General features: G+C 47.6%; 2 protein-coding genes across 4 annotated transcripts in view; both read left to right on the top strand.

The window, feature by feature from the left end:
* The window catches only part of DNMT3B (DNA methyltransferase 3 beta), a gene marked incomplete at its 5' end in the record, with an annotated part of 480157 nt that overhangs the window by 216580 nt on the left and 236990 nt on the right, over nucleotides 1–26587 (top strand). The window lies entirely within an intron of this gene.
* TM9SF4 (transmembrane 9 superfamily member 4) overlaps nucleotides 1–26587 on the top strand; it is a 127613-nt gene that overhangs the window by 83976 nt on the left and 17050 nt on the right. For all 3 annotated transcript variants that reach the window (XM_083360854.1, XM_083360853.1, XM_083360852.1), the window contains exons 2-9: nucleotides 6806–6910; nucleotides 11116–11215; nucleotides 13016–13184; nucleotides 14546–14675; nucleotides 16101–16224; nucleotides 16311–16429; nucleotides 21652–21763; nucleotides 25631–25701. In XM_083360854.1, the coding sequence (XP_083216980.1) occupies nucleotides 6806–6910; nucleotides 11116–11215; nucleotides 13016–13184; nucleotides 14546–14675; nucleotides 16101–16224; nucleotides 16311–16429; nucleotides 21652–21763; nucleotides 25631–25701 (930 nt within the window). The remainder of the gene's footprint in view (nucleotides 1–6805; nucleotides 6911–11115; nucleotides 11216–13015; nucleotides 13185–14545; nucleotides 14676–16100; nucleotides 16225–16310; nucleotides 16430–21651; nucleotides 21764–25630; nucleotides 25702–26587) is intronic.

Genomic DNA, 26587 nt, shown 5'->3' with positions numbered 1-26587 from the left:
GAATTGACCTCCGGGATGATCTGGGCCCAACCTGGTCCTTCAGATCTCCTAATGGTGCCCTCACGATCACTGTATGCTCGTATATACTATTGCCCTTGATTAGGTGCCATCAAGTATGAAGTCATAGTTGACTCTTGGTGAGTACTAAGGTAGATTTTTTCCCCCCAAAGTCCACTGTGACCAACTTCTAATAATGCCCTCATCACCACAACCCATTTGCTGCTGGTCAGTGTCTTCTTCATTTTCCTACTACCTTTGTCAAAACTCTGGACTTCTCAAAGGGACTTGGTCTTGACACTGAATGATTATGTGCCATCAAGTCACTGTCACCTCTTAGCAACTATATGGATCGATGTTCATATCACCTTCTCCAGGGTCTTCATATTGATTAATTGGTTATTTTCCACCATTGACTCTTAGGAACCACATAGGTAGGTCTTCTCAAAGACAGATTCTCCAAGACAGTCTGTCTTCAGCTTGTTCCTTTAGGACTACCAACAGGGCCACTGAGTAACTGAGTCCCTCTCTTCATGGCTGGTCACCTTCTTTTTCCTTCCACCATTCCCAACACTGTAGACTTCTCCAGAGATTGAGGCCTTCTGAAACCTCACCTGGGTACAGCAAACAATCTTAGTAAAGATTTAACATTGTTAAAATAGGTTGTTTTTATGTTTCCAGTTATCTGCTGGTTATGTTATGATTACCTATCTGCATGTCCATTCACAATGTGTATTCTTAAAAGACTCATCTCATCCCGGACATTCTTTTTTTTGAGCTATTGCCATCTGGCAGACGGTACGGGATAGTAAAAACAAACACAAATCGGCTGAAAAATAGTTTTTATCCCAGAGGTGTAACCCTATTAAACACCACTGTTTAGTGCAACATTGAGGTGCAGTATTAGGGGCAGCGCCGTGGTGAATAGAATGTGAAGGATGTGTGTATATAATGTACGTTCTCATTTGCGGTTTTGACTTGGGTGTAGTCTGCACTGTGGACAGCACTTAATTTTGTTGTGAGATACACACTGACAATAAAGATATTCTACTTCATTCCATTCTATTCTATTTTATTCTATTCTATTGGATTCCTCATGGTACATTGTTTATATTATCTGTTTGTAAGTTCATTTTAATGCTTTCAGCACTATCTTTTATTCTCTTTTAAATTGTCCTCTCTTTTAGAGCCTTTAGGGTAGATGAGTGCTTGGGATTCCCTGAACCTTATTCTTACAAATTGCTCATATCTAAAAGCGGCTGATTATTACATTGTTTACCCCCCTCCCTTATTTTTGACAAATTTATTGTGACTATTTTAAGGTGTTCTTTTTTTTTTTACTTTTGTGTCTGTGGTGGGTAGAATGAATGTATGAGGAACTTTTTGCAGACGCCCGTTAAAGTAATTGGCATTTCAGCAAGATTACCTGTGGCTTTTATGTGAAAAGTGCAAGTTGTAAATACTCAAAATATCCAAATGCAGTTTGAACAGAGTCATGTCCCACAACTGGGATGGACAGTCTTTTAGGGGTTGGTAAGGCAAGAAAAATTATCATTTTTCCTCTTCTCCAAGCCACAGAGGATGTGGCGGTGGTCATGATAGAAAAAGGGTTTTAAAAAAAAAAGTTGGCATTTGAACATTCCGGCAGCATGGGAAAGCTACATCCCACCACAGATTGCTCAGTGCAGTCTGGAGCTTTCCACTTGGAATGAACAATTCTGCAGGAACAGGAATGAAGGAGTATGTATTAAAGATGTGGAAGTCTTGTCAAATCAAATCACCCCAAATTTATTTTGTGAAGAGTTCTAGTCTGGAGAAACACACACACAAACACACACACACACACAAATGATCTGTTCCCGGAAGCACCAGTGTCTAAAGTAAATTGGTCTTCTCAACCTTTGAATTGGTTCTTCATGGATCGGAGGAAAAACTACAGATATTCCTTAACTTATAACCATTAGTGTAGGGGTAGGGACGCGGTGGCTCAGTGGGTTAGGACGCTAAGCTTGTCGATCAGAAGGTCGGCAGTTTGGCGGGTCAAATCCCAAGTGCCGCGTAACAGAGTGAGCGCCTGTTACTCGTCCCAGCTTCTGCCAACCTAGCAGTTCGAAAGCACCTAAAAATGCAAGTAGAAAAATAGGGACCACTACGGTGGGAAGGTAACAGCGTTCTGTGCGCCTTTGGCGTCTAGTCATGCCGGCCACATGAACACGGAGACGTCCTCGGACAAGCACTGGCTCCTCGGCTTTGAAACGGAGATGAGCACCGGCCCGTAGAGTCGGAAACGACTAGCACGCATGTGCGGGGGAACCTTTACCTTTATGGCAACCTTGGCTCTTTTATGACCCGTGGACTTCAACTCCCAGAATTCCTGAGCCAGCTGGCTCAGGAATTCTGGGAGTTGAAGTCCACGGGTCATAAAAGAGCCAAGGTTGCCTTCCCCTGTGGCTGTTCATAGTTGCAACAGCACTGGGGAAAAAATGACCTGGGACCCTTTTTTGCACGACCGTAGATCACATAATCCAAATCTGGACGCTTGGAAATTGGCTCGTATCTATGACAATTCCAGTGTCGTGTGATCGGTTTTTACAGCCTGACAAGCAAAGTCAATGTGGGAACTCAGATTGACTTAACAGCCATTGTACTGCCTTAACAGCTGCAGCGACTGACTTAACAGTGGCAAGAAAGGTTGTAAAGCGAGCAAAACTCAATTAGCAACTGTCCTGCGAGCTCAGTCGTGGCCGTAAGTTGAGGACTACCTGTATTCTTTGGGGGTGGTGTTCTGCATTGGTCCCACTCCTTCCTACCACATTGCCCGTAAAATAAGACCTAACCGGAATATAAGCCTTAACGTGATTTTTTTTTCAGGATGCTCGTAATATAAGCCCCATTCCAAAAATAAGCCCCATTTAAGATTGTCGGCCAGACAGACGCGTTTAATATTGTACTTTCCCCGAAAATAAGACCTAACTGGAAAATAACCTCTAATACATCTTTTGGAGCAAAAATTAATATAACACCCGGTCTTATTTTCAGCGAAACACAATAGGTAGCCGGTTCCAGTTTGAATGAGTCCCCAACCTGTGGGCTGATGGCACATAACCCCTCATTGTGCTAGCGCCATGGCCGTGGGGTGCAAAAACGGGCCACAGGGTGCAAAAAATGGGGCGCAAAAACGGGCTGCTGTGCCATGGGGTGCAAAAACGGGCCACCGCTGCGCGTTAGGATGCAAAAATGGAACGACGTGCTTGGGGCGCAAAAACAGGACTGTCGCGCCACAGGGCACAAAAATAGACAATGCCATTCTTGCGCTGCGCCACGCAAGAACAAGGCAGGGCTAGTGAGTATCACATGGGCCTAGCCCTGCCCCATTTTTGGTGCACGCATGCTCGCGGCCCCATGCGTGCGTGAACACGCATGTAAATGCTTCCTCTAGTCCGCCGACCGACAAAGGCTGGTGACCTCTGAGTGGTAGGAACAATCAATCAGTAAGAGCGTCATGAGGTGCTTTACAACCCCTCCATGGGACCCCTGAATTGCTGTCAGGCATGAGGTATCAACAGTAGCCCAGGGAGTCCTCGAGTTACGACCGCAACTGAGTCCAAAATTTATACGGCCATGTGAAACATTTGTTAAATATGAACCGTCTGGATTTGGATGGCGTGAGCCACGGGCAGGCCGAAGCGGTCGTAAGTGTGGGAAATCTGTCCTGAGTCTCTTTTTTTTCCAGGGCCGTAGTAACTTTGAGCGGTCACTAAGTGAGCCGTTGTAAGTCAAGGGCTGCACTGACGTGCAGGCCAAGCAGGAAATGCTCTCCGAATTGTGACAGCGGCGCCAATCCCTACAAGACACACAGCTCGCTTTTCAGAGAAGGATCCCAATCAGCAATATGGGGGATCTGCCTGATCCCTCGCCAGGGAGAACATGGTGTCATTATCGACCACAAGTGGTTTGCCCGTTGCGGTCCTGCCTGGATCAGGAAGCGTGAGTCAGGCCCTTTGTCACCCTGCCATGTCATCAGTCATTGCCTTGCACTCTGCACCGGTGTGTGTGTGTGTGTGTGTGCGTACCCTCCCTAGATGATTCAGAAACTTTATTTTCCATCGTGTCCTCTGCTTCCAAGGGGCACTGGATCCAGCCATGTAGTGCAGCCATTCACTTAGTGAGTCAAGCTCTTCTCCAAAGCCCCTGAAGGCAGGGCAAGAAGCAACGGATGGAAACTAATCAAGGAGAGAAGCAACCTAGAACTAAGGAGAAACTTCCTGACAGTTAGAACAATTAACCAGGGGAACAACCTGCCTCCAGAAGCAGTGAAAGCTCCAACACTGGAAGTTTTTAAGAAGAGACTGGACAGCCATTTGTCTGAAATGGTGTAGGGTTTCCTGCCTGAGCAGGGGGTTGGACTAGATGACCTCCAAGGTCCCTTCCAACTTTATTATTACTATTATTATGACTTGCCTTGGGTTAGCTTGGGATTGGGGTCTACAGGTGAACAAACTGGAATAAAACTTTATCGATTGAGCCATTTGACCACATCAGAAGTATAAAACGAATGCAAATATACAAGTAGATCCGGGGGGGGGGGGGGGAGGGAGAGAACCCATTCATACAGATACTCCTCAACTTACGACCGTTTGTTTAGTGACTGAGGTTACAACAGCACTGAAGAAAGTGACTTATGACTGACTGGTTTTCACACATAAACGATGGCAGCGTCCGCACGGTTACCTGATGGCAATTCAGATGCTTGGCAACCGGCATGCGTTTATGACGGTCGCAGCGTCCCGGGATTCCCCCTTTAGCGACCTTCGGACAAGCAAAGTCAATGGGGAAGCCACATTCACTTAACGGCCGTGTAATGAACAGCTGCAGCGATTCGCTAGCCGGCCGTGGCCAGAAAGGTCATAAAATGGGGACACAACTCACTTAGCAACCGTCTTATTTAGCAAGGGGACGAGTTATTACCCCCTGTTGATAGGGCCCGCAACCTGGGTGTCCTCCTAGACTCACAGCTCTCCCTGGAAGATCACATAGGAGCTGTGACCAAAGGGGCCTTCTCCCGGGTTCGACTGGTGCGCCAACTGCGACCTTATCTGGACCTGGATGCCTTACGTACAGTCACCCATGCACTTGTGACCTCTCGCCTTGACTACTGTAACGCTCTCTACATGGGGCTGCCCTTGAGATCCACTCGGAAGCTTCAACTGGTGCAAAGTGCAGCTGCACAGACACTTTTGGGGGCCTCCCGATACTCCCATATCACACCTCTCCTCCGTGAGCTGCACTGGCTTCCGGTTGCCTTCCGAGTGAAATTCAAGGTGCTAACAATGACATACAAAGCCCTACAGGGCATGGGTCCGGACTACCTACGGGAGCACCTTCTGCCGATGTCAGCACCCCACCGTCCTGTGCGCTCCCACAGAGAGGGCCTCCTCAGGGTGCCACCGCTCAAGGAATGTCGGCTGGTGGCCCCCAGGGGGAGGGCATTCTCAGTGGGTGCGCCAACCCTCTGGAACTGCTTGCCTACCGAAATCCGGATGGCCCCCGACCTCCGCACCTTCCGGCGCGACTTAAAAACTTACCTGTTCCAGCAGTCCGGCCTGGCCTGATAGCTCTAATTGGGGTCCCAGTTTGTTTTTGCTATTGTTTTTCACTATTGTTCAATCTGTATACCTACCTTACTCTGTACACCGCCCCGAGTCCCTCGGGAGAAGGGCGGTTTATAAAAATGAATAAATAAATAAATAAATAAATAAATAAGGGAAATTTGGGCCTACATTGTGGTAAGTCGAGGCTTACCTGTAATAAGTCATCTCGCCTGCAGTTGGCGTCAGTCTGATCTAGATATCTTCCCCTTTTTAAAAAAGGCCCTTGGTATAAAGAATGCAGTCTTGCTAGCGATGCGCAGGTTTGTTCCCTGCAAATGTAAGACAGTTCCTCCTCGGTGTCCCGTTATTTTTTTAGTTTAATATTGGAAACCACGAATGTGCTTTCGTAGGGGTGGTTTGCAAGGGTCCCTGCCACGCAGGAACAGGTGGCCTAGATATTAATATCTCCTATCCTACCCTATCCTCTCCTGTAATTTAATCTGTATTGTATTGTATTCTGTAATCTATTCTATATTCTGTTCTGTATTTATTCTATTCTATTCTATTCTATTCTATTCTGTATTCCACTCTATTCTGCATTCTATTGTATTCTGTATTCTATTCTGTTCTGTTGTGTATTCTAATTGTATCTATTCTACTCCACTCCACACTCTATTCCAGGCATGTCAAACTCGCGACGTCTCGGAACTTTTTCCCCATTGCCGGCAATGAGGTGGGCGCGGTTTCTTTGTGATGTGTCCAGCCGTGGGCCAGCAGTTTGACACCCCTGCTCTATTCTATTCTATTCTATTCTATTCTATTCTATTCTATTCTATTCTATTCTATTCTATTCTATTCTATTCTATTCTATTCTAATATTCTATATTCTATTCTATTCTATTCTATTCTATTCTATTCTATTCTATTCTATTCTATTCTACTCTATTCTCAACGTATTTTGAAATGTAACCTATAACTTATATATAACTTCTTGAATTCCTCATGGCTTACGAAATTTACTACATATTTCCATCCTATGTATACCATAGTATTATGTGCTCCGTCTGTGTAACTTCATGACTGTTATCCAGGTGCTTTCTGCCATTCGCTAAACAAATAGACTGGACCTTGAAGACGGTCCTTTTTTAGTCTCTCCTCCCTGTATCCTGAATAGAGGCCACTCTGGTGACAAAGCGTCTCCTTTTATGTTTCGACAGAGGCTTACGTGCCCCTTCTTCCTCTTGTGGCACGGGGTGAGTTGCTTCTACGTGCCAGGAGTGGCTCCCATCAATTTCCACCGGAACGCTCCTGTAGAAATCAAGGTAAGATGGCACCCAGTTTCATGCTCTCTACAACTTGACCCAGTTTAGAACCCTGGCCAAGTCTGATCGTGGTAGTTTGTCATCACCCCAAGAAAAAGAAAGAGAGAGAGAGAGAGAGAGGGAGAGGGAGAGAGGAAAGAAAGAGAAAGAAAGAAAGAAAGAAAGAAAGAAAGAAAGAAAGAAAGAAAGAAAGAAAGAAAGAAAGAAAGAAAGAGAACGAGCAGGGGGTTGGACTAGATGACTTCCAAGGTCCCTTCCAACTTCTTCTTCTTCTTCTTCTTCTTCTTCTTCTTCTTCTTCTTCTTCTTCTTCTTATTATTATTATTATTATTATTATTATTATTATTATTATTATTAAAGAAAGAAAGAGAAAGAAAGAAAGAAAAAGAAAAGAAAGAAAGAAAAAATTACACTTTCCTTTCTGCAGATGGCCGCATTTCTTAGAAGCGCCCCTACTAGTGTGGGTGAAAACTGGAGCATCCTGGGAGTATAACAGTCCCCATAGATCACAGGGGTGGGCTGCTCTTTCACCTGCATTGCCAGAGGTGTTACATTCCTGCCAATTTTAGCGGTTGTAGCTCTGCTTACAGCATTGGTTTTATCTGATTTTTCTGACTCATGACAAGCAGCCTCACCTGTTAAGCCTTTCAAATGTTTTAATTGACGTGGGAAAAGGTGCTTTCAGCTGATGATCCTTTCACCTGCTCAGTTTCATCTTTGCTGCCCCCGGGGAGATTTTTACAGATTTTGACATGAAACTGTTTTTCTCCTGACTCACTGTAGTTGTAAGGCGAGTTTTGGGAACGGCATCTAAAATGAAAAGGAATACTGGATCATTATACGAATTGCAGAATAACAGAGTTATTTCTGGTCTGTAAGTTACCTTACAGACCAGATAGCTGTGGCTATGTGAAGGGTTTTGAGTGAATTTTCTTCAATCTGGCACCCTTCAGATGTGCTAGATTAGAGCAGGGCTTTTCAACCTTTTCACCCATTCTACCACTTTTAGCATATGGCAACATCTGAGTACCACCAGTGGCCTGGCAAGGTGTCAAAAACTTGATGACCAAAAAAAAAGGAAAAAAGTGATGAAGTACAGGTAGTCCTCGACTTACAACAGTTCGCTTAAGGACTGTTCGAAGTTACAATGGCACTAAGAAAAGTGCCCCCCAAGCCACAGCCGAGCAAGACACCTGCCTGCCCGCCCGGCAGCGCTCTTCCTCCTGTCCGAAGTTTTCATTGTTGTGAGCATTTCTGTTGAGGATTGGCAGCAGGGGGGGGGGTGTTTCGTTTTTATTTCTCCCCCCCCCCCCCCGTCTGCTGGGTGGTTGCAGAAGATTTTGGTCACTTCACATGACCCTGGATCACTGTGACCATCATAAATATGAATCAGTTGCCAAGCATCTGAATGTAAATCACAAGACCCTGGAAATGCTGCAACATTCCAGCTGATCGGCGCTTCTTCTGGGCTCAGAAGCACCGGGATCAGCGCCGAGCTCCAGCTGGATCCTGGCGCTGATCCTGGCGCTTCCGCTGAGCCCTGACAGCCCTGCAGCTCCAGCCGTCTCTTGCTCAGGCTTGTGCGGTGCTGCCACTGGTTCAGCTCATTCCCCTCCCCTGCTAATTTTCTAGGATGGCCGTGTACCACCTGCCAGGTGCCAACGTACCACAGGTGGTACCCGTACCACTGGTTGAAAAGCCCTGGATTAGAGCTTCCATCATTCTCGTTTGATCTATTTTTTTTTATTTTAATTGCATTTATATCCCGCCCTTCTCCGAAGACTCAGGGCGGCTTACAATTTTAAAGCACAAACCAATGTGCTTAGCAATAGCCTTCATTCTATGTATATGGCTGCTTATTAGGGCTTTTGCCCCCCCAAGCGGCATTATTACAAAGTCAGCTTAATTGCCCCCAACAATCTGGGTCCTCATTTTACCTACCTGGGAAGGATGGAAGGCTGAGTCAACCTTGAGCCTGGTGGGACTCGAACCTGCACTAATGGCAGGCAGCTGGTGTTACTTAAGGAGGCATTAGCCCACTGCTCCACCAAGGCTCACTTAGGTGATTTTTTGGTTGTTATGGATGCTGGATCTTTCACAACTGGGTAGTTCTGTTCTCAGAATGTACCCACTAGAAGCGGAGGATATTTATATTTATATTTATTAAATTTTTATACCGCCCTTCTCCCGAAGGACTCAGGGCGGGGTACAGGGCAATAAATATTAAAAACGAAGTACAAAAGTTAAAAAACAATTAAATATTATGCCCGATATAAACAGTAATTAAAACCATGTTAAAAACCCAACCCTTAACCCATCAAACCAGGCCGGATTGCTCAAATAAATAAGGTTTTAGATCCCGCCAGAAGGAGCGAAGGTCGGGGGCCATCCGGAGCTCGACCGGCAAGCGGTTCCACAGGTCTGGCGTGATATTGCCTATCCCTTTCAGTGTTTCAGCATTTTTGAATATATGCAATCAAATACTGGAGGAAGTTATATAACCAAAAAAAAGCTTCTTTCAACATGTAAAAAAAAAACAAGAAAAAAGCTAAGGAAACGATTGGTCCATTAGTGGGGGAAAGTGGCAAGAATGTGAGAAGCAACAGGGAGAAAGCAGAACTACTCAGCTCTTTTTTTTTTTTTGCTTCCGTATTTACACAAAGGGAAAAAGCAGTCCAGCCTATCAAAAACAGTGCCATTAAAAAACAGACTAGAAACGCAAGTTAAGGTAGGCAAGAAAATGGTAAGTGAGCCAAGGTTGCCTACCCCTGCCCTATACTATACCTGTACATTTGGTTTTTCTGGCCTAAATGTAGAACCTTGCTTTTTTCACCATTGAATTTCATCTTGTTAGATAGCGCCCAGTGTTCGAGTCTGTCCAGATCCTTCTGTATCTTAAGCCTATCTTCTGGAGTATTGGCTATTCCTGCCAGCTTGGTGTCGTCTGCAAATTTGATGAGTTCCCCATTTATCCCTTTGTCCAAATTGTTGATGAAGATATTGAAGAGCACTGGGCCCAGAACGGAGCCCTGGGGCACCCCACTACACACTTCCTTCCATGTAGATGCAGTTCCATTGAGGACCACACGCTGAGTATGGCCTGTCAGCCAGCTACGAATCCATCTGGTGGTGATGCTATCTAACCCACATTTTTCTATCTTATCAAGTAGTAGGTTGTGATCTACTTTATCAAATGCCTTACTGAAGTCCAAGTAAATTATATCCACAGCATTCCTCTGCTCCATTAATTTTGTCACCTGGTCAAAGAATGCAATAAGATTTCTCTGCCATGATCTGTTTTTGACAAACCCATGTTGACTTTTAGTGATGACTTTGTTTGCATTAAGGTGTTCGCTGATTTGTTGTTTGATTATCTTTTCCAGAATCTTCCCAGGTATTGAGGTCAGGCTGATAGGTCTGTAGTTTCCTGGATCTATTTTTTCCCCTTTTTTGAAGATGGGAACTACATCAGCTCTCTTCCAGTCCTCTGGTAGTTCCCCAGTGCTCCAGGATCTTTGAAAAATATAGTTCAGTGGTTCTGAGATCACATCTGCCAGTTCCTTGAGTACCTTGGGGTGTAATCCATCTGGTCCTGGTGACATGTTTGAAGACCCCTGCCATATGCAGTATGAGGCAATTTAAAAGCTCAGTAATTCCAACAATTCTGGGATTATAGGAAATATATACTAGCTTTTCTAACCCGAACACTTCTAGATATATTTGAGTACAGCTGTTGCCACCCCGACATATCTCCTAATACTGTTTGTTTTACAGGCACATGATTGTTCAAAATTACAATGGAGGGGATACATATGACCTGGGTTATGGTAGGCAGGCAGAGAGATGATAGACAGACAGACAGACAGACAGATAGATAATAGAGAGGGGGTAGATGATAGAGGGGGGTACGTAGAGAGAGATGATACAGGAGATAGATTATATATGTGTGTGTATGTGTGTGTGTATTGTGTGTGTTTGTGTAATATGTGTGCGTGTGTATTAGATAGACCTATAGATCAGATTAGACAGACAATAATGGTGCTCCCAGCCAAATGTCTGTATTGTTTTGTCTATAAAGAGACTATTTTGGGGGTGAAAGAAGGAGGATCAGGGCATGATGTGGCCTTTGTCATTAGTTCTACTGGGATCCACTCAGATGTGAGGATTTGGGACCAAAGGCCTCTCTCTCTCTCTCTTTCTCCCAGGCTGTGAAACTCACCAGTTCGCGGACGCAGTTACCTTACGAGTATTACTCCCTGCCCTTCTGCCGGCCGGACACCATCAAATATAAAGCTGAAAATTTAGGTAATGACCCAGTCCGCCTTCCCCTAGCATAGCCTTCCACCTGCCATATTGTACATGTGCTGGCACCTCTTGTTTGGCATCCCTGAAGATTGACAGCTCTGGGTATCTGATCTCCAGCACCACTTGGCAATAGCCCTTGGGCTTCTCTGAGCGGTTTACAGAGTCCGTCTATTTGCCCCCAACAATCTGGGTCCTCACCGACCTCTGAAGGATGGAAGGCTGAGTCCTTGAGCCGGTCAGGATCGAACTCCTGGCAGTGGGCAGAGTTAGCCTGCAATACTGCATTGAGATAGATAGATAGATAGATAGATAGATAGATAGATAGATAGATAGATAGACAGACAGACAGATAGACAGACGGACAGAGGGAGAGAGGGAGAGAGGGAGATGGATCGATGGATCGATGGATAGAGAGATGATGATGGATAGATGATGGATAGATGATAGATAAATGATATAGATGGAGAGATAGATGATGGATGGATAGATAAATGATAGATGATAGATAAATGATATAGATTGATAGATGATAGATAAATGATATGATAGATAGACGGAGGGAGAGGGATATGGAGATGGATGGATGGATAGAGAGAGATGACAGATGATGGATGGATAGAGAGAGAGGATGGATTGATAGATGATAGATAAATGATATGATAGATAGATAGATAGATAGATAGATAGATAGATAGATAGATAGATAGATAGATAGATAGATAGAGGAGTGGGGGTAGAGCAATAGCATTTGGGGTTATCTACCGCTTCACAGTCCTTTACAGCCCTCTCTGAGCGATTTACAGAGTCAGCCTGTTGCCCCCAACAATCTGGGTCTCTCATTTTATCGACCTCAGAAGGATGGAAAGCTGAGTTGACCCTGAGCCGGTCAGGATCGAACTCCCAGCTGTGGGCAGAGTTTGCCTGCAATCCTGCACCTTAAGCTCTACACCAGCAGGGCTTTGTGGAGAGTACTTAACAGTCGAATACAGATCTGCAAGACCTATTTAAAGGTCCTCGCGCTTTAAGGGTTTCCAAAGTTGCAAGAAAATCTGCCCGAGGATAGAATTTGGCTGGGCCAGGCCAGGGGGCGCTTATTTCGAACTGAGGAGTCCCGTCAAATGTTTTTGAGCGTGGAGCAAAATGCTGTCTTCTGAGCAATGGCAGGTCGTTTGGGGTTTTAGGGATCCCGTGGGTGGGAGTAAGCGTGGCCTACTATAAGTTAAATCTACTCAAGGGAAATTGCTGTCTTTTCTCTGCCTCTCTGTGCTCTTGCACCAGTTGCCCTGTGATCAGGATCCCAGAAATGTTGATTTGGCTTTAAGTACAGATACACAGATGCATTTTAGTTATTTACTTAACTGACAAAATTTATAAACTGACTTATTTACAAATACGTCAAATATATTGGCAATTGTAACTGAGCGGCGTGGTGGCCAGGGGGTCTTCAAACTTGGCCCTTTTACGACGGGCGGACTTCAACTCCCAGAATTCCTCAGCCAGTGAGGAATTCTGGGAGTTGAAGTCTGCCCGTCGTAAAAGGGCCAAGTTTGAAGACCCCTGGATTACAGGGGCTGTTAAAAGAAAAAAAATACGTATAAAATGTATAAATTTATTTCAGTTTTATTTATACATTTATACATACGTATAAAATGTATAAATTTATTTCAGTTTTATTTATACATTTATACATATGCAAGATATATATCTGCATTGCTAGCTTCTCTGTTTTGCCCCTAAGCCTTACGTCTCCGAATCGTTTTCTCCTTCCTCCCCGCCACCCCTGCCCTGCCTTGCCTACAGGAGAGGTCCTGAGAGGAGACCGCATCGTCAACACGCCTTTCGAGGTTTCCATGAACGTGGAAAAGAAGTGCAAGGTGTTGTGTCACGTCCCAAACAAGCCCGTGGTGTTGACCAAGGAGAGCAGCCAACTGGTGGTGGAACGGATCCAGGAGGAATACTACGTTCACCTGTGAGTTCTCCTGGCCTCAAAAGACGCAGGGTTCTTCTGCCTTGCCTTCAGTGGGGGTCCCCAACCTGCGGGCTGCTGCCCATGACCGGTCCATGGCCTATTGGCAACTGGGCCGCAGGAGGGGCTGGCTGGTGCACGCGCAGGCGCAGCCTCTCTCCCCCGAGCATCGCGAGCATTGTGGCTGCTTGGGACCTCACTCCTACGAGCATCCTGGCCGTTCAGGGCCTCACACTGGCATCGTGGCTGTTGGGGGGAGGCCTCACTCGCATGAGCATCGGGGCCTCACACGAGCATTGCGGTCGCTTGGGACCTCACTCATCTGAGTATCGTGATCACGTGGGGCGGCACATGAGCATCTGGGCTATTGGGAGCCTTACCCACATGAGCCTCGGGGCCGCCTGGGGCCTCACGTGAACATCAGGGCCTCACTCACCTGAGCCTTGGGGCCTCACATGAGCATTTTGGCTGCTTAGGGCCTCACGCACATGAGCATTGCAGCCTCACATGAGCATCGGGGCCTCACTCACATTAGCATTGTGGCTGCTTGGGGCCTCTCTCACATGAGCCTTGGGGCCTCACGTGAGCATCGGGGCCTCACATGAGCCTTGGGGCCTCACTCACATGAGCATTGTGCTTGCTTGGGGCCCTACATGAGCATCGGGACCGTCCGGAGCCTTACTCACATGAGCATCAGGGCCTCACATGAGCATTGTGGCTGATTGCAGCCTCACATGAGCATTGTGGCCTCACATGAGCATTGTGGCCTCACTCACATGAGCGTTGTGCTTGCTTGGGGCCTTACATGAGCATCGGGACCGCCCGGAGCCTTACTCACATGAGCATCAGGGCCTCACATGAGCATTGTGGCTGATTACAGCCTCACATGAGCCTTGGGGCCTCACGTGAGCCTTGGGGCCTCACTCACATGAGCATTGTGCTTGCTTGGGGCCTTACATGAGCATTGGGACCGCCCGGAGCCTTACTCACATGAGCATCAGGGCCTCACATGAGCATTGTGGCTGATTACAGCCTCACATGAGCCTTGGGGCCTCACTCACATGAGCATTGTGCTTGCTTGGGGCCTTACATGAGCATTGGGACCGCCCGGAGCCTTACTCACATGAGCATCGGGGCCTCACTCACATGAGCCTTGGGGCTGCTTGGGGCCTCACTCCCACATGAGCGCCGCAAGTGCTCTTGGCCCCACTTGCGCAAGCAGCAGGCGCGCTTGCATGCGCCTGCCCCTCCCACAAAACCCTCCCCTCTTTCTCCCCTCTCCCCCACCTGGAAAGCTTGGGGGAACGCTGCTTTGGAGCGGAGGGGAGGCAGTGGGTCTGACCCCCCAGGATTTGTCCCTGCAGCATTGCCGACAACTTGCCGGTGGCCACGAGGCTGGAATTCTACTCCAACCGCGAAGAAGAGGAGAAGAACAAGGACCGAGACCTCCAGTTTGAACATGGCTACCGACTTGGGTTCATGGAGAAGAACAGGGTAGGGGTACCAGGGACGTGTGTGTGTGTGTGTGCGCGCATGCACTTGAGGGGGCCTTTTGCTGTATCCCTTAATTCCAGTTATCCTCGACTTAGGATTCCCAAATTCTGGGACCAGAATTTCTCTGGCTAAGCAAGGAGGTCATTCATTGCACCTTACACCTTTTTTTTTTTTTTTGCCGTGGTTGTTAAGCGAATCACGGCATTTTTTAAGACAATCCTGCGGTCGTTAAACAAATCTGGCTTCCCCCGTTGAGTTTGTCGGAAGCCGGCTAGGAAGGCCGCAAAGGGGGAATCACATGACCTACAAGTGTAGTAAGTACATGCCGCTTGCCAAGTGCCAAAACTTTGATCAGGCGACCCCGGGGAAGTTGTGACGGTCGTAAGTGTGAGGACTAGCTGTAAGTAACCTTCCCACCCACCCCGGGTCCATTGCAACTTTGAATGGTCACTAAAAGAGTTGTAAATCAAGGGCTGCCTGTATTGGGTGTGTTCTAGTCAGTATTTCCCAACGTTGGGCCTTTGAAGATGGGTGGACTTCAACTCCCAGAATTCCCCAGCCAGCATAGCTGGCTGGGGAATTCTGGGAGTTGAAGTCCACCCATCTTCAAGCGGGCTGCTTCTCCTTTTGCCTTTGTGGTGTGAAAAACAAGGAATTTGAGTCTTGCTCAAACCCCCAGGAAAGAAACTCAGTAAAGATTAACCTTAAGGGTTGTGCCCCCGAAGGGTGTGTCTCCGGTCGCACAACGGATTAGTGTTACCTTTACCGTACGCCACAGATCGGTGCAAGCAAATGGAAGTTTCTCCCTTGTGGTCTGTGGGAGATAACTTTCCTTCAGCCGGGTGGAAACAAAGGCGAGGCACATTTATCTCTTTTTCTTCCTGTGAGATTTAATTTTATTTTTATTTATTTATTTTTATTTATTTTTAAAAAAGAAACACTTGGCAAATTCCCCTCCCACCGCAGTCAGGGGAAGGGTGGAGTTAACGACCGGGATTGAGAACAAAAATTTACATTGCGAAGGGAAACATTTCCGAAGTGAGTTGGTCCCATTTTACGACTTGACTTGCCACACTTGTTAAAGTGAACGATTCGATTTGTTAAGCGAGTCACTGTAGATAGCTAACCTTTATTGTCATTTTTTTTTTTACTGTGGGCACACTGGCACACATTAAAAATTTAGTTGCTTGCTCCCGAAGTGTGCGCATACATAACACCCATTTACACTTCCTTCCTCCCTGTTTACTCCATTAGCCAGATTATATTATAACTCCGGAATATATTTGCCACATGTATTTCTGTATGGGGAATCCTCAACTTACGACCACAGTCCAGCCCAAAATTTCTGTTGCGCGGCACTCGTGGCGAGTTGTGCCCTTGCGCCGCCCCTCCTGCTAACGTGTGTTTCCCCGTCCTCTCTTCTAGTTCTTCCTGCACAACCATCTTTCCTTCATCCTTTACTACCACAGAGAGGAGGTGGAGGAGAGCCAGGAGCCCACCTATCGGGTGGTTCGCTTCGAGGTCATCCCGCAGAGCATCGCGCTGGCAGGTGAGAGGGCTGCCCTGGCCCCATTGCAGGAGGAACTTGGGGCCAAAGAAAGACTGGCTGTGCTGACCCTCTTCTTTGCTCCGCAGATATGAAGGTGGACGAGAAGGGGGTCTGTGTCCTGCCCGAAGCTGCCAGCGCCTCCGCTCAAGAAATCGACCCGAATAAGCCCAACAAGCTTTTTTTCACCTATTCTGTGCACTGGGAGGTGAGGAGTGGAGCTGGGGAGGGAAGGCCTCCATTACCTTATAATTTAGGTCAAGGCAGCAAACACCCCCCCCCCTTCCTTTGCTTATTTTCGCCACGACAAGAACCCACCCTGTGAGGTGGGTTGGGCCGAGAGAGAATGACTGGCCCAAAGCCACCCAGCCGTCTTTCTTTCCTAAGGCAGGACTAGAACTCACAGCCACCTGGTGATTGGCCCAAAGTCACCCAGCCGGCCTTCACGCCTAAGGCGGGACTAGAACTAACTGACTCTTGGTGATTGGCGCAAAGTCAGCCAGCTGACTTTCATGCATAAGGCGGAACTAGAACTCACCATCTCCCGATGATTGGCCCAAAGTTATCCAGTCGGCTTTCATGCCTAAGGCGGGAGTAGAACTAACTGACTCTTGGTGATTGGGCCAAAGTCACCCAGTTGGCTTTCATGCCTAAGGCGGGACTAGAACTCACCATCTCCAGATGATTGGCCCAAAGCCACCCAGCTGGCTTTCTTTCCTAAGGCAGGACTAGAACTCACAGCCACCTGGTGATTGGCCCAAAGTCACCCAGCTGGCCTTCATGCCTAAGGCGGGACTAGAACTAACTGACTCTTTATGATTGGCCCAAAGTCACCCAGTTGGCTTTCATGCCTAAGGCGGGACTACAACTCACCGTCTCCAGATGATTGGCCCAGAGTTATCCAGCTGACTTTCATGCCTAAGGCGGGACTAGAACTCACCAACTCCTAGTGATTGGCCCAAAGTCACCCAGCTAGCTTCCCTGCCTAAGGCGGGACTAGAACTCACCATCTCCCGACGATTGGCCCAAAGTTATGCAGCTGACTTTCAAGCCTAAGGCGGGACTAGAACTCACCATTTCCTGGTGATTGGCCCAAAGTCAGCCAGCTGGTCTTCGTGCCTAAGCTGGGACTAGAACTCAGAATCTCCTAGTTTCCAGGCCAGTTCCTTAACCACTACACACACCAAGCTAGTTCTCAGCTTTCAGTGCTTTCTCTGGATCTCTAAAAATGGTCCTCTGAGCTGTTTCTACTCAAACACTCTTTCCCTGGGTGAGACCATTGTCCAGAGCAGGGGTCTTCAAACGTGGCCCTCTGATGACTGGTGGACTTCAACTCCCAGAATTCCTCAGCTAGTGTGCACGCTGGCTGAGGAATTCTGGGAGTTGAAGTCCACCAGTCATCAAAGGGTCACAGTTCCCTTACGGTGGCTGAGGACTTCTGGGAGTTGAAGTCCACCAGTCATCAAAGGGTCACAGTTCCCTCACGCTGGCTGAGGACTTCTGGGAGTTGAAGTCCACCAGTCATCAAAGGGTCACAGTTCCCTCACGCTGGCTGAGGAATTCTGGGAGTTGGTCCACCAGTCATCAAAGGGTCACAGTTCCCTCACGCTGGCTGAGGAATTCTGGGAGTTGAAGTCCACCGGTCATCAAAGGGTCACAGTTTCTTCACGCTGGCTGAGGACTTCTGGGAGTTGAAGTCCACCAGTCATCAAAGGGTCACAGTTCCCTCACGCTGGCTGAGGACTTCTGGGAGTTGAAGTCCACCAGTCATCAAAGGGTCACAGTTCCCTCACGCTGGCTGAGGACTTCTGGGAGTTGAAGTCCACCAGTCATCAAAGGGTCACAGTTCCCTCACGCTGGCTGAGGAATTCTGGGAGTTGAAGTCCACCAGTCATCAAAGGGTCACAGTTCCCTCACGCTGGCTGAGGAATTCTGGGAGTTGAAGTCCACCAGTCATCAAAGGGTCACAGTTCCTTCACGCTGGCTGAGGAATTCTGGGAGTTGAAGTCCACCAGTCATCAAAGGGTCACAGTTCCCTCACGCTGGCTGAGGACTTCTGGGAGTTGAAGTCCACCAGTCATCAAAGGGCCACAGTTCCTTCACGCTGGCTGAGGAATTCTGGGAGTTGAAGTCCACCAGTCATCAAAGGGTCACAGTTCCCTCACGCTGGCTGAGGACTTCTGGGAGTTGAAGTCCACCAGTCATCAAAGGGTCACAGTTCCCTCACGCTGGCTGAGGACTTCTGGGAGTTGAAGTCCACCAGTCATCAAAGGGTCACAGTTCCCTCACGCTGGCTGAGGAATTCTGGGAGTTGAAGTCCACCAGTCATCAAAGGGTCACAGTTCCCTCACGCTGGCTGAGGAATTCTGGGAGTTGAAGTCCACCAGTCATCAAAGGGTCACAGTTCCTTCACGCTGGCTGAGGAATTCTGGGAGTTGAAGTCCACCAGTCATCAAAGGGTCACAGTTCCCTCACGCTGGCTGAGGACTTCTGGGAGTTGAAGTCCACCAGTCATCAAAGGGCCACAGTTCCTTCACGCTGGCTGAGGAATTCTGGGAGTTGAAGTCCACCAGTCATCAAAGGGTCACAGTTCCCTCACGCTGGCTGAGGACTTCTGGGAGTTGAAGTCCACCAGTCATCAAAGGGTCACAGTTCCCTCACGCTGGCTGAGGACTTCTGGGAGTTGAAGTCCACCAGTCATCAAAGGGTCACAGTTCCCTCACGCTGGCTGAGGAATTCTGGGAGTTGAAGTCCACCAGTCATCAAAGGGCCACATTTGAAGACCCCTGGTGCTAGAGGAAGGTTCGGTTAGAGCTCTCCGTTGGGGCAGAGACCTGTCCTGGGGGGTCAACCACAGAAGCTCTCAGTTTTCCTGGACGACTCGGCCCACGAGCTTGTTCAGGGTGAAATGTTAACGTTGGGTGTTCCGGGCTGCATTTTCAGCCCTGGGAGCAACAGATTGCAAAATCCTGGCAGCCCGACCGCATTCCTTCTGTGCCCGCAGAGACTCATCCTGTGTGGGAGGGAGGGGGGATTCCAGCACCATCAGCCACTGCTGTGCCTGTTGGGTTTTAGAGGGGAGGGACCCAGAGGAACAACCCTTTACTTGCATTCAGTTCCTGGCCTCCTCCTCCTCCTCCTCCACCTCCTCCTCCTCCTCCCTCTTCTCTTTCTCTCTCTCTCTCTCTCTCCTGTGTCTTTGTGTGTGTGTGTGTGTCTTCAAACCTGGCAACCTTAAGACTTGTGGACGTGGCTGGCCAAGACACACCGGGAGCCAAAGTCCACAATTTTAAAGTTGCCACGTTCGGTATTTAATTCCAACTCGGATTTACAGCTCAGAGGCTTCTCGATGTCTCCCCCAAATCGCGTTTATACCTCCACTGAACACCCGGGAGCCACTGTTATAGTTAAATACTTATTGCTAGTCAGCAAACCCAAGCATTGGCATGTCCAGATGCCAATTTTTTTTCCACCCAGAATGCACCATGGTAAAAATAGGGCTCTAAATCAGCCACATCCACACCCTCCTGGTTTTTGGGTTGGTAGCCCACAAACTATTTTGGCTTCTAAGACCGAAGGAAAGATTGTGAGCATTCTCGGAATTGGGCCACTACATAGATAGTCCTCATCTTACAATCTTATTGATTTATTGATCAAATTTTAAAATCTCCTTCAGAGAGGTACTCTGGGCGGTGCACAGATAACATAAAAGCAACATATATAATTTTGATTTAGTGACATTTAAAAAAAAAGAGGCAAGGAGGATTAATATTTAAGGTTAAACATGAATTAAAATGTGGGAGGGAGGATTTCAAGGTGCTAACCATCCCTATGGCTATGGGCTCCTCTGCATTTTAATAATGATGATGATGATGATGGAAGGGACCTTGGAGGTCATCTAGACCAACCCCCTGCTCGAGAACATGACCCTCTGCCATTTCAGACAAATGGTTGTCCAAATTTCTTCTTAAAAGCCTCCAGTGTTGGAGCATCCACAGCTTCTGGAGGCAGGTGGTTCCACTGCTTAATTGTCCTCACTGTCAGGAAGTTTCTCCTTAGTTCCAGGTTGCTTCTCTCCTTGGTGAGTTTCCATCCGTCGCTTCTTGTCCTGCCTTTGGGTGCTTTGGAGAACAGCTTGACTCCCTCTTCTTTGGGGCATCCCTTTAGATGTTGGAAGACTACTATCATGTCATTCTTGCCTCCCTAAAGCTTTTTATATATATATTTTAAATCTTTTAACTCTAAAATTTTAATTTGTACATACCGCTTTTATATGTTAGTACAGGGAGGCCTCAGCGTGCAACTGTTCATTTAGTGGGCCTTCAAAGTTACAAAAAATGTCCATTTTTCACACATAACTACCGTTGCAGCATCCCCCTGGTCACTTGATCCAAATTCAAACCCACGGCAACCGGCTCCTAGTTATGACGGTCGCAGTCTTCCCTGCGATCCCCTTTTGTGACGGACTGAACAGCAAAGCCAGAGGAGGGAGCCAGATTCACTAAATGACCATGTGACTCACTTAACAACCACAGCGGTTCACTTAACAACTGGGGCGAGAAAGGTCATAAAACGGGTCAAAACTCACTGGACAGCTGGCTTGCTTAGTGACAGAAATGTTGGGCCCAGCTGCAGTCGTAAGTCGAGGACTGCTTGTTCTATTTGTACAGCACTCAAAGTCCCTTTTTTGAGGGAGATAGGCAGTTCAGAAAGGTGAAATACAAAACACACCTGAGGCTGTGCCACCTAGGGCAGGGGTAGGCAACCTTGGCTCTTTTGTGACTCGTGGAGTTCAACTCCCAGAATTCCTGAGCCAGCCATGCTGAGGGGAAAGGGAGAGGTTTCCAACCTGAGCCATGGTGGCTCAGGAATTCTGGGAGTTGAAGTCCACAAGCCATGAGGGGGCCATAGTTCCCCCATGCCGGCTCAGGAATTCTGGGAGTTGAAGTCCACAAGTCTTCAAGGGGGCCATAGTTCCCCCATGCTGTCTGAGGAATTCTGGGAGTTGAAGTCCACAAGTCATGAGGGGTCCATAGTTCCCCCCTGCTGGCTCAGGAATTCTGGGAGTTGAAGTCCACGAGTCATGAGGGGGCCATAGTTCCCCCCTGCTGGCTCAGGAATTCTGGGAGTTGAAGTCCACAAGTCTTCAAGGGGGCCATAGTTCCCCCATGCTGGCTCAGGAATTCTGGGGGTTGAAGTCCGCAAGTCATGAGGGGGCCATAGTTCCGCCATGCTGGCTCAGGAATTCTGGGACTTGAAGTCCAGCAGTCATAAAAGAGCAGGGCTTGGAGAAGGGTGCTGAGAGGGGGTTCGAGGGCCCTTCTTAAAGCAGCCATCCCTGAATCGGGAAAAGTTGCTTGGCCAGTTTTTAGCAGGGCTCCTACGCAACCGTCTCTTCCTTCCTTCCCCCCCTCCCCTTTTGTTTTCCAGGAGAGTGACATCAAGTGGGCTTCCCGGTGGGACACTTACCTCACCATGAGTGACGTCCAGATCCATTGGTTCTCCATCGTGAACTCCGTGGTGGTGGTCTTCTTCCTTTCAGGTGAGAAGGGAGGCGGGCTGGGGGATTTCGGATGGGGAGACTGCCCTTTCAAACCCCCACGGGACAGAGTACCAGAACAACAGACTCGGAAGGGACCTTGGAGGTCATCTAGTCCAACCCTCTGCTCGAGCAGAAGACCCATTCCAGACATAACGGCTGTCCAGTCTGTTCTCTTCCAGTTGTGGAAACAAGTCGTTCCATTGAAAGAGAAGAAGAAGGGGGGGGGGTAAAAGGAGGAGGAGGACCAACAGAATAACCAGAGTTGGAAGGGACCTTGGAGGTCATCTAGTCCAACCCTCTGCTCGAGCAGAAGACCCATTCCAGACATAATGGCTGTCCAATCTCTTCTTTAAAACATCCAGTGATGGAGCACCCACAACTTCTGGAGTCGAGATATTTTTAAAAGAACCCCAAAGTAAAATTAAACTGATAATAATAATAATTCGGAGCAAAAACCAATCGCTAATTTTTCGAAATAAAAACCAAGCTCAGAAGCCTCCAGTTCGGCTGCTGGGAATCTACCAGTTTCCCCGGCCAGTTCAGCTCTTCCCACTGTCTCTTTCATCTTATTTTACTGATCGATATAGTCGTCAAATTTTTAAAAACCATCCGTCTCCTTCCCAGAGTGACTCTGGGCAGCGTGCAAATAAAATATTACAACACGTATGGTATATAAAATTTAAAATTCAAAAAAAAGGCAAAAATTGAATAAAAAACCAGAGTGAAGGTGAATTTAAAGGCGGAGGGAGGGGTTTCAGGATTTGGGGTCACAGATCAGTTCACCTTCCTTTTTTGTTGCTTTGTCATTATTTATTCGGCTGGGCAGGGCCCATTTTACAGGCCTTAGCGGGTGTTTTAACTGCCCAAAGCAAATTACCTGAGACAGGATAGACAAGTAGCTCCAATCCTGGCAACTTTAAGGCTTGTGGACTTCAACTCCCAGAATTCCTCAGCCAGCCTTCTCTTAGACCAGAGGTCTCCAACCTTGACAGCTTTAAGACTTGTGGACTTCAACTCCCAGAATTCTTCAGCCAGCCTTCTCTTAGACCAGAGGTCTCCAACCTTGACAGCTTTAAGGCTTGTGGACTTCAACTCCCAGAATTCCTCAGCCAGACTTCTCTTAGACCAGAGGTCTCCAACCTTGACAGCTTTAAGACTTGTGGACTTCAACTCCCAGAATTCTTCAGCCAGCCTTCTCTTAGACCAGAGGTCTCCAACCTTGACAGCTTTAAGGCTTGTGGACTTCAACTCCCAGAATACCTCAGCCAGCCTTCTCTTAGACCAGAGGTCTCCAACCTTGACAGCTTTAAGACTTGTGGACTTCAACTCCCAGAATACCTCAGCCAGCCTTCTCTTAGACCAGAGGTCTCCAACCTTGACAGCTTTAAGGCTTGTGGACTTCAACTCCCAGAATTCCTCAGCCAGCCTTCCCTTAGACCAGAGGTCTCCAACCTTGACAGCTTTAAGGCTTGTGGACTTCAACTCCCAGAATTCCTCAGCCAGCCTTCTCTTAGGCCAGAGGTCTCCAACCTTGACAGCTTTAAGGCTTGTGGACTTCAACTCCCTGGCTGGGGAATTCTGGGAGTCGAAGTCCACATGTCTTAAAGTTGCCAAGGTTGGAGACTTGAGAGCATTTGAAAGCCTGGGGATCTTTCATTAAGCCAAAGGACCCGAACCTCAAGCACTGCACTAAGGAAACTAGTGGTTTACGTAGGAGTAAATTGTTTCCTCCGCTGTTGGTGAACACCCATGTGCTGAAAAAAAACAACAACAGGAAGGCGGATACCTCAAAACAGCAGCCCCTGAGATGCAGGGATGGCATAACAGATGGATGCCAATTAATTAATTAATTACTCCATTGATGATATTCCCTCCTGGAGGTGGCTAATGGCTTCGGAGGGGATTCAGCCTCCACCTCCTGGTGTATTTCTTCCTTCCTTAGCCATCTTTGTTAAGCTTTAATGTTTTTTGTCTTCATATTTTAATGTTTACTGAGAGAATATTTGTAGCTCAGGGTTGAACCTTGGTGGTCCTTGGTGGTCTTCGAGCTGGTTGCCAGCACTGATGATGTTCCCCAGTTGGGTCATGAAACGTTTGCAAGAAATCAATGTCAGAGAGCACCAGGGACTATACAGTCATCGTTCTCCTCCTCCTCCTCCTCCTCTTCCTCTTCCTCCTTTCCACACACTCACCTCCCTTCTAGCACTGATGATGTTACCTACTTGGGTCATGAAACGTCTGCCAGAAAACTGAGTTCAAGAGATCACTAAGGACCCCACAGTCCTCCTCCTCCTCCTCCTCCATCTCCCTTCTAGCCCTGATGATAATAATAATAATAATAATAATAATTTAATTTTTATACCGCCCTTCTCCCGAAGGACTCAGGGCGGTGTACAGGGCAATACAATAAAATACAATATATAAAAATTAAAAGAAATATTAAATACAACGGCCCAATTCAGTAGATTAATACAAAGCGTTAAAATACCCCTAATTATCTTGTTCTCTTCTTTGCAGATTTTCTTCTTTTATTCCATGTTTCTTTTATGTTAGTAATAACTTTATAGTATGTTATTGTGACCAAAATATTAAAACTCTCAGGTGCTCAGTTCAAGGATGCTTTAAAACTTGCTTTCTCCACCAGCCTGCTTCATCAGTATAAAGGATTTAAACTACATATTTTTGTATTCCCTAGTTGGGTCATGAAATGTCTGCAAGAAAACAATAAAGCTTAGAGAGCACCAAGGACCCCACAGTTATCCTCCTCCTCCTCCTCCTCCTCTCCTCACACTCACCTCCCTTCTAGCATTGATGATGTTACCCAGTTGGGTAATGAAATGTCTGCAAGAAAACAGCCCAGCTCAGAGGGCACCAAGGACCCCATAATCCTTTCTTTTCTTTCTCTTTTTCTTTCTTTCTTTCTTTCTTTCTTTCTTTCTTTCTTTCTTTCTTTCTTTCTTTCTTTCTCTCTCTCTCTCCCTTCCTTCCTTCCTTTCCTCCTCCTCCTCTTCTCCTCTCTTCAAGCCCCCCACCCTTCTAGCATTGATGAAGTTCCCTAGTTGGGTCATGAAATGTCTGCAAGGAAACAGCCAAGCTCAGAGGGCACCAAAGACCCCATAATCCTTTCTTTCTTTCTTTCTTTCTTTCTTTCTTTCTTTCTTTCTTTCTTTCTTTCTTTCTTTCTTTCTTTTCTTTCTTTCTTTCTCTCTCTCTCTCCCTTCCTTCCTTCCTTCCTTCCTTTCCTCCTCCTCCTCTTCTCCTCTCTTCAAGCCCCTCTCCCTTCTAGCACTGATGATGTTCCCTAGTTGGGTCATGAAAGGTCTGCAAGGAAACAGCCAAGCTCAGAGGGCACCAAGGACCCCATAATCCTTTCTTTCTTTCTTTCTTTCTTTCTTTCTTTCTTTCTTTCTTTCTTTCTTTCTTTCTTTCTTTCTTTCTTTCTTTCTTTCTTTCTTTCTTTCTTTCTCTTCCTTCCTTCCTTCCTTCCTTCCTTCCTTTCCTCCTCCTCCTCTTCTCCTCTCTTCAAGCCCCTCTCCCTTCTAGCCCTGATGATGTTCCCTAGTTGGGTCATGAAAGGTCTGCAAGGAAACAGCCAAGCTCAGAGAGCGCCAAGGACCCCTCACTCCTCCTCCTCCCCCTCCCCCCCAGCACATTTTATTTGTTCGATAGTGTTGTTTTTCTCTTCTGAACTGCGTGGGGCCCCCTGATGCCAAGACGGGCGGCATATCCATTTAATGACCTATCTCAGTCGTGAGCACCGGCAGTGGCGCTTCAGGATCGGCTGGGAAGCTGCAGCATGGCTGCCCCTCCTGGAGCGCCTCGGATGGGGTGGGCAGACCTACTTCTTCCTGGCTTTCTCTTTTGCAGGCATTCTCAGCATGATTATCATCCGGACTCTCCGGAAAGACATTGCCAACTACAACAAGGAAGACGACATTGTACGTTAAGCTTCTTCTGGAGCAGGGATGGGGCTCTCTGTCTCCGGGGGGGGGGGCAGGCGTTGTGGGGAGCACTGGCAAAGGATGGAGGCTTCTCTTGCAGTTGAGAGAAGCTCCTGAAGGATTTTCCTGCTTCCTGGTTTGGGTCGAGAGCCGTCTGACTGACCTTAAACCTCTAAATCAGGGGTCTTCAAACCTGGCCCTTTGATGACGGGTGGACTTCAACCCACAGAGTTCCTTAGCCAGGCACGCTGGCTGAGGAATTCTGGGAGTTGAAGTCCACCCGTCATGAAAGGGCCACGTTTAAAGACCCCTGGCCTACACAGGCTTCCTCGTTGTGAACCAACAACCAGAGGTAGTTGATTGCATTAGAACAGGGGTCTCCAAACTCGGCAACTTTAAGGCTTGTGGACTTCAATTCCCAGGATTCCTGGCTGAGGATTTCTGGGAGTTGAAGTCCACCCGTCATAAAAGGGCCAAGTTTAAAGACCCCTGCTCTAAATAGAGACGATCCTAGGCTCCATTTGTTGAGAAAGGGACAATAGGTGTATCGCAGACACCTATGGGCACCTAAAGGGCATTGGGAAAGGGAACATTTTATTTCCAGGTGCCCAAACACTTTCTGCCCGGACGGAGAAATTATGGAGACTTGAAGCTTCATCGGCTTGCAAATGGGCTGCTCGGAGACGGAGCACCCCGTTCACAAGCAGACGAAGTTCCCGTTGGGTTCAGCTGGACACTGTCAGCCCCTGCATGCTCGCCGCTGTTTGTGCTGGCCACACGCATGCATACACGCGCACACACACACCGGCCTTATTTTTGGGGTAGGGCTTATATTAGGCCCATCCCCCAAAATTAGGCCCAGGGCTTTATTTCCGGGAAAACA

This window comes from Vipera ursinii (genome assembly GCF_947247035.1).
Source record: "Vipera ursinii genome assembly, chromosome: 3".
In the NCBI taxonomy this organism is placed as follows: Eukaryota; Metazoa; Chordata; class Lepidosauria; order Squamata; family Viperidae; genus Vipera; species Vipera ursinii.
This window is presented reverse-complemented; position numbering and strand designations above follow the sequence as displayed.